The sequence below is a fragment of the Somniosus microcephalus genome, chromosome 3, assembly GCF_052327205.1.
Source record: "Somniosus microcephalus isolate GS21.2 chromosome 3, FLI_Smic_1.0, whole genome shotgun sequence".
NCBI classification, from domain to species: Eukaryota; Metazoa; Chordata; class Chondrichthyes; order Squaliformes; family Somniosidae; genus Somniosus; species Somniosus microcephalus.
The window spans coordinates 352036587-352045034 of NC_140989.1; the positions used below are offsets into that span (position 1 = coordinate 352036587).

Sequence of the window (8448 nt, forward strand, 5' to 3'; positions counted from 1 at the left end):
AGTTCCTTGCCTCTCCACAAGTGGGGAGGAGCTATGAAACCAAAACTGTAATCTAAACATGGCAAGCTAGCGCGTAGGTTCAGCTAAAGATTTAGGTGTCTTTTGATCCGATTATCCTCGCCCTTGTACACCACCTTTTCCTGACACGTGTGTGTATTTGCTTCACAAGTACCCTCGTTTCCACTATCGCCTCTGACAGCCACTTGGGTGTGAATTCAGAACGTGGCAGTGCTTCCTCTGGAGATCACATGGTGCTTATTGGATGTCACGGTTGATATTGCACTGTAATTTCTTCTGTGTGGAGAAATCCTTTTCCATTTGTATGTGAATGTTGAACTATCATAAAATAGCATAGAAGGCCATACCAAAGGCAGAAAATCTAATCTTCACTGCAGGTTTTGTAGTCCTGCTTTGCATGTTTTCCATGTTTCCTCTACTTGCTTTGGGGCAGTCTTTTTCTTAAATCTGCATTGCCAGATCAAATTTAACAATGTGTCTGTGGTGCAGGGAGGTGGAGATGATGTGGAAAGTAATTTGACAGGGTGATTTAAATAGTGAAAACTAAACAAACTACTGGGGAATGTACCGACGTCCTAGAGCCCTTGGAATGTGGGGGAGGTGAGTGTCTGAATTTTTTATATGGTTTATCTTTATTATTGGTGTGTACAGTGAGGATTGGAAATGATACTGGTTCACAAGTTTCTAAAGAATATCTAAAGTGGGGTCCAGTTAAATAAGAGTTCATGTAGTGAGGGACCTTGCTAAATAAAAACATTGCATCCAATTACTTGCATGAAATTCTTACCAAATGGAACTCTGTTTCAACAATGATCCAGGGTATTTCTGAATCCACTGTTTTAAAATATAAACTTTAAGAGGAGAGATTTGGTAAGTGAGATTTTGAGGGCTGGACAGGTGAGTGGGACTGTTTGTACATTAATAAAAGGAGATTGGAATTTTCCATACTAGTGATTGTGACTTTGGGTTGAGAAGAGAGCCTTTTTGCGAGGGTGCTTTTGAAGGGAAGGAGGGGAACTGAGTAGAGTACATTTTTTTAAAATAGATCTTGGACCAATATGTCACATTTGGTTTACAAGTAGACCATTATATCTTAATGGGTCTGGAGCTGAGATTTGTAACAGTAATTGGGGTGGCTTTTAATTTGTACATGGTCTAAATGGTGTGTTTCCTTTTGTGGGCATTACTTGCTTTGCATTTCTTCGCAGGGCACTGGATCAGCAAGTTTTGATGAGTTTGGGAATGCGAAATACCAAAATCGTCGGACTATGAGTAGCTCTGACCGAGCAATGATGAATGCATTTAAGGAAATCAGCAATATGTCTGACAGAATAAATCTGCCCAGAAATATAGTTGTAAGTTCGTGTAGCCTTTGATTTGTTGTGGTATTGCTTCATTAATTTAAAGTAATGAACACATGAAATTTTAATATTGCTGCTTATTAAATCTTGCCTTTTCACTTACTAGGATCGAACAAATAATTTATTTAAGCAAGTGTATGAACAAAAAAGCCTAAAGGGAAGGAGTAATGATGCCATTGCTTCTGCCTGTTTGTACATTGCCTGTAGACAAGAAGGTGTACCACGAACATTCAAAGGTAAGAGGATCTACAATTAATTCAAAATTATAGCACGGTTCTCAATTAAGTCTTAAATTCATTTTACATTCTAAATAGTTGTCAATGGGATTTTTTGGTTTAGGCCAAAGTCTTTATTTCTGAGCTCTTAATAGAAAGAAGTTGATGCTAACAGTTTTTAATTAGCAGACGTCGGCACAGCCTTGATCCAGCCATGGACGCAAGAGCTGAATGCTAGAGAAGAGGCAAGAGTAGCTGCCCTTGACATTGAGGCAGTATTCGACCAACTATGGCACCAAGTCAGTGGGGTTCAAGGGAAAACTCTGGTGACTGGCGCTATACCTGACGCAAAGAAAGATGCTTGTGATTGGTCGAAGCTGGACGCCACTGCAGGAGGTCACCAGTGAAGCATCCTTGGCACATCCAGCTTCAGTTGTTTGTGATCTTCCTTCCGTCATAAGGTCAGAAGTGGAGCTGTTTGCTGATGATTCCAGTGTTCAGCCCCATTCACAACATTTCTGGTAATAAAGAAGCCCATGTTTGCTTACAGCAGGACCTGGGTAACAGCCAGACTTGGCTTAACAAGTGGCAGCTATTGTTCCACAAGTGCCAGGTAATGATCATCTTGAACAAAGAGAAAGCCTAGCCATCTCTTTTCCCTTCCCCCCCCCCCCCCCCCCCCCCTCCCCTTACCTTCAGTGCCACCACTGCTGAGTACTCCACCATCATCCTGAGGTCACCATTGATCAGAAACTGAACTGGGCGAGCCATACCAACACCATGGCTACAAGAGCAGGGCAGTGGCTGGGTCACCTCCTGATCCTTCAAAGCCTCTTCAGCACCTACAAGGCTCAAGCCAAGACTCTGATGACATACATAAGAACATAAGAAATAAGAGCAGGAGTAGGCCAATCGGCCCCTCGAGCCTCCTCCACCATTCAATAAGATCATGGCTGATCTGATCCTAACCGCCAATCCACTATCACAGAACCATCTCCTGAATCTAACAGAATTAGACACACGAAATAGGAGCAGGATCAGGCTACACGGCCCCTGGGCCCGCTCCGCTACCCACAGGGCCATGACCATTCCGAACCTAGAATCGTGTCCAAATTCCTGCCCGCTCCCCGTAACCCTTAATTCCCTTTTACTTCTAGGAAACTGTCTATTTCTGTTTTAAATTTATGTAATGATGTAGCTTCTACAGCTTTTTGGGGCAGCATATTCCATGGACCTACCACCCTCTGAGTGAAGTAGTTCCTCCTCATCTCAGTTTTGAAAGAGCAGCCCCTTATTCTAAGACTATGTCCTCTAGTTCTAGTTTCCCCCATCATTGGGAACATCTTCCCCGCATCCACCCGATCCAACCCCTTCACAATCTTATGTTTCAATAAGATCGCCTCTCATTCTTCTGAACTCCAATGAGTAGAGTCCCAATCTACTCAACCTCCTCATATATGTCCATCCCCTCATCCCCGGGATTAACCGAGTGAACCTTCTTTATACTGACTCAAGAGCAGGTATGTCCTTAAGTATGGACACCAAAACTGTATGCAGTATTCCAGGTGCGGTCTCGCCAATACCTTGTACAACTGAAGCAATACCTCCCTATTTTTATATTCTATCCCCCTAGCAATGAAAGCCAACATTCCATTGGCCTTAATCACTTGCTGCACCTGCATACTAACCTTTTTGAGTTTTGTGCACCAGGACCCCCAGATCCCTTTGTACTTCAGTACTTTCCAGTTTCTTGCCATTAAGATAATAACTTGCTCTACGATTTTTCCTGCCAAAGTGCATAACCTCACTTTCCAGTATTGTATTCCATCTGCCAAATCTCTGCCCACTTACTTAGCCTGTCTCTGTCCCCTTGCAGATTTTTTATGTCCTCCTCACTCACTACTTTCCCTCCCATCTTAGTATCATCTGCAAACTTTGATATGTTACACTCGGTCCCCTCCTCCAAATCGTTAATATAGATTGTAAAGAGTTGGGGACCCAGCACTGACCCCTGCGGAACACCACTAGTTACTGATTGCCAGTCTGAGAATGAACCATTTATCCCAACTCTCTGCCTTCTGTTAGATAGCCAATCCTCTATCCATGCCAGAATATTACCCCCAATCCTGTGATTTTTTTATCTTAAGCAACAATCTTGTGTGGCACCTTGTCAAATGCCTTTTGGAAGTCTAAATACACTACGTCCACTGGTTCCCCTTTATCCACCCTATGTTACTTCCTCAAAGAACTCCAGCAAATTTGTCAAACATGACTTACCTGGAATGGTGCAGCTGTAAACACTGATTCAGATGCTCAATGCTGTCCAAGATGGAGCAGTTTGCTTGATTGGTACCCCTGTCACTGGACTCGATACCCATCCTTTGCACTGCTGGCATATTGTGGCCGCAATATATGCGATCTACAGAATACACTGCAGCTAAGGTTATTTGACAGCACTTCCCCTCCAAGAAAGACGAGAGCAGCAATGTTGTAGGAGCCCATTACCTTCCAAGTACCCCTCCAAGTCACACACCATCCTGACTCTCATCATTCCTTCATTGTTGCTGGGTCATAATCCTGAAATTCATTACCTCCCACCATTGTGGGAGTGCCATCATAACCTGGGCTGCAGTTCAAGAAGCCCTAGCACCACCTCAGGAAAACTAGGGATGGGCAATAAATGTGACCTTACCTGCGTCGCCTACATCCCAAAAAACAAAATGGGTAGGAAGTCTACTGAAGTACTGACCTCCTGCAGACCTCCTTAATAGCAAAGTAAAAAAAGAAAGCTTGCATTTATGTAGTGTCTTTCATGTCCTTCCCAGTGTGCTTCAGAGCCAAGCCAGTGAAGTACTTTAGAAGTGTATCACTGTTGTAATGTAGGCAAACTCAGCAGCTAATTTGCACAGTAAAGTCCTGTAAACAGTAGTGAGAAATGACCAGATAACCTGTTTGCTGCTGTCTGTTGTGGGGTAATTGTTGGCCAGGACACCAACAACTCCCCTGCTGTTCTTTGAATAGTGCTATGGGATATTTTACATCCAAATGAGGGCAGATTGGGTCTGAGTTCAAGATTGCACCTCCAACAGTGTAGCTCCGAGGTGAGTGTTGGCACTGAGCTGAGACTGAAACTGTTGTAACACGAGTTACCTAAATTGCAGTATTAATTTGCCCCATTTTTTTGGCTCAAGCCCTTCCTTATAACGGGTTTAGGTTTAATATGAGAAGGCCCATCAAGCCTGTTCTCTCTGCAGACTGACTGACTGGTTCTAGAACCAGGATACACTGCTCTGAGCACAGTTGGTCACCTCTCCTTGAGGTGCATATTGATTTTCATTCATTAGTCGTGCAAGGCTGTGCAGCAAGAATGAATCAGCAGACTTTTATTGACCTACCTTTTTTCCCTTTACACTTGGCCAAAGTTTGGAAGGGGAAATAGGTGGTGGTACGAGTTAGCACTGTTTCACCTCTCGGACCTGGATTTAAATCCAGAAAAATGGGATAGGAGTCTGTTCTCTAAGGTCCCGAAAGTGAAATCATTTTGAGCCACCTCAATCCAGTACTCAGTAGGTATGTGCCTACAGAACAAAATGTTTCTTCATTTAGCACTTACTGGCAGTTTTGCTATGGTGTTAAAAGTAGAAATTGACTAGGTGGTACTTGGGTAGTGTATAAGAGAGCTTTATTCTACACTTGAGTCCATATTGTACTTGACCTGTGCTTGCTTGATGTCAGTACAAGTGTAAAAATGGAAGTGTTCCATTCCATAACACGTGATTACCTTGAGAGCAAAACTTCATCCCAAAGAAACCAGAACAAGGCTGAGGATTCCTGATTCAGGATTTTTAAGCTGTGGGAATGATCCAACAATATAGTTACTCAAATGTGGCCATACCTTTAGAATACTGTCTCTATGAACATTACAGATAAGGATGGAAACTACTGGAGATCTTTGACATGGCCAGTTAACTGCATTGTGTTTGCCAGTTGCTACTCAACATGTGCCAGTGTAAGCTAGGCAGTTTTCTTTGGCAGGGATGGTGGGGGGGAAGGATACAAGAGCAAATCTGATCCTACTCTGTAGGATCTAATACCCATGTATAACCAGAGGTACAAATAATAAAACCCACAGAGCAATTCAGAGTTGTTGGTCTGACACTGGCAGGCTGCCACATCATTGAGAAGAGATCTCCATCCTTCCCAGTCCTGATCGCTGATCCTGATGGAAAATTCTATGTTTAGTGTCAGCTGAGTATTTGCTGGCAACCTAACAAGTCGGTTATTGTTCTGGTCTTGATTTTTCAGTGGTTTTAATGAATTGGGGCAATTATGACCATGCTAGTCATATTAACACAACAAAATATATGGCACACGAATACATTGAGATGCTGCCATGCAGTAACAGTTTTTTTTATTTTAAATGCCGTTTACCAAAATGTATAAAGATCTTGAGCATAGCCTATATCAAATACTGCATAAAGCTGTTCACGCTAAAATATTGTGCTTAGTTTGTTGCCAGTAGTTAAGGATGTGATGGGTGGAGTGGATGGGGTGTCTGCCAAGTGTTCTGATATTGTTGCTGGATATTTCCAATTAGTTTAAATAACCTGAACTTTAAATAACCTGAACTTTCATCTTTCTTGAGATACACACCCCCACCCAAATCTGTGATCATGTTGGCATCTTTGCTTTCTGTTGGTCCATACTTGTTTCACTCTAATATCTTCCCTCCTTCACTATTAGAAATTTGTGCAGTGTCCAGGATTTCGAAGAAAGAAATAGGCCGTTGTTTCAAGTTAATTCTGAAAGCTCTGGAAACCAGCGTGGATCTGATCACTACAGGAGATTTTATGTCCAGGTTCTGTTCAAACTTGGGATTGCCTAAACAAGTCCAAATGGCTGCCACGCACATCGCGAGGAAGGCTGTGGAACTGGATTTGGTGCCTGGCAGGAGCCCAATTTCTGTGGCTGCAGCAGCTATTTATATGGCATCGCAAGCTTCGGCAGACAAAAGGACACAGAAAGGTATTTGGTCTACGAACCTGCTATTAAAGAATAATCTTGAGTTGGACCTAATTTGAAATGCATAACTGCAGAAGTTTATCTAACAACCCTGCAAAATAAAGGACCCTGGAGATGGGAAATGTGGGTGCACTAAAGACCAATCCCCAGTTCTCTTTCCCTAAAAATTGTGCTGGAATAATTAGCCAATGGTACTTTGATAACCAGTGCTGTTAATAAGTATGACAAATGAGGTCGTCCATGAGCACTGTTCTTAGATGTGTCATCTCTTTAGAGAAATAGTGAATGTTTGCATGATGAGATGTTGATGAGAATCTCTTCTGCAGAGGTCCTGGTCTATCCATGTTGTAATGAGGATCATGATGAGAATAGCAAGGTTCTGTTCCCAAGCTAAATGTATTTACTAATTTTTTTTATACTTTTCTATTTGGAATCACTTGAGCTTATTCCCCCAAATACCTGAAGGTGTTTAGATGTGATGTTTTGTTAAGAGTTCTTGGGAACTGAAGGTGTTCAAGTCTGGGCACATGGCTCCTGGCTGCTCCATCCCCTTTTTTTCCTTTGGCAGTTGTTTGTGTGTTCCCTGAGCTTGGTGAATTCCAAATCTAATTGGTGCTTTCTTTTTCCTTCCCCATGCAGAGATTGGAGACATTGCTGGTGTAGCTGACGTCACAATCCGGCAGTCCTACAGACTCATCTATCCGCGAGCTGCTGATCTCTTTCCTGCTGAATTTAAATTTGATACTCCGGTTGACAAACTGCCCCAGTTGTAAACTGAACCAGCCTACTCACAATGTACACAATAGTTTTTTTTTAAATAAAAAAAACACCGTTCCCCTACATAGAAAGTTTGAAACAAGAATGTTTGTTTGAAACTAGTTAATTTGGCCTCCTGATTTTTGAAAACCTACTCTAGTGAAGAACCCAGCCAAGAACCAATAAGGCTATTTAGCAGCAGAGGGTTATGCTGTGTCCAAATACAGCACCTACATTCCAAAGCTGAATTTCAAGACCATTTGTACTTGCCAGATAATTTGTATATTTGCAAGTGAGGAATTTATACTTAACCTGAATTAATTTGTATATAATGTGCAAATTGGGGGTATTGTGTTGTGAAAGGCTGCTGATAGATTGGCTCATATTTACAGTTTTTTCCTGAATTACTAACTTGTAATTTGACATGCCTGTATTCAGGTTAGAGAGTTGCTTGGTGTCTTCATAAATAAATGACCATTTTCCTTTGTTTCTGTATCTACATTGAATTCTTGAACTTCAAAATTGGTATTTATTACTATGAAATGGTTGCTAAGCTTTGAAAATTGCACTTGCCACCAGCTAGTAGTTTGACTAGTTTGAGGGCTTCAAGATAACTTGTAGGTTCAGTAGTTTAAGATATATTGAACTGCATTTTTGTTTTGTTGGAGATTTTATTTGTGCAAGAAAAATTCATTAAAATGTGCAGTATTTATATTTCCATAAGGCTATAAATTGCTTATTATAGAAAAGAGAAAATTGTTGTATAATTGTTTCACTGAGAAGTTTGAACTGACAAACTCAATTTCTGATTTACTATTAGAATTTTCTAAAGCGGCTCCATTTTACATCAGTGTTATATATTTGAAAATCATACATGTTGCTCAAAGTTCCTTTAAATGGCATGCAGGAGATCCTTTTAATGACCATTAAAGGAGTAGTTCATGAAATCTGTAGACTGATTGTACAGATAGAAATTAATAAAAACAAATCTAACTTTGTTTCATAAAACTAGACCTGCCAAGTGCTTTTATTTTTCCCTTTTAATTTTTTCCCCATGAAACTTGTGCTCATTAGTG

The 8448-nt window shown here is 41.3% G+C and overlaps 1 protein-coding gene across 3 annotated transcripts in view; it reads left to right on the forward strand.

Annotated features, from left to right (window-relative positions):
- The window catches only part of gtf2b (general transcription factor IIB), a 35864-nt gene extending 28005 nt beyond the window's left edge, over positions 1-7859 (forward strand). For all 3 annotated transcript variants that reach the window (XM_085983411.1, XM_085983410.1, XM_085983408.1), the window contains exons 4-7: positions 1227-1373; positions 1486-1615; positions 6338-6619; positions 7256-7859. In XM_085983411.1, coding sequence (XP_085839537.1) covers positions 1227-1373; positions 1486-1615; positions 6338-6619; positions 7256-7389 — 693 coding nt within the window. In that variant the 3' untranslated portion in view covers positions 7390-7859. The remainder of the gene's footprint in view (positions 1-1226; positions 1374-1485; positions 1616-6337; positions 6620-7255) is intronic.
- The last annotated feature ends 589 nt before the right edge of the window (positions 7860-8448 follow it).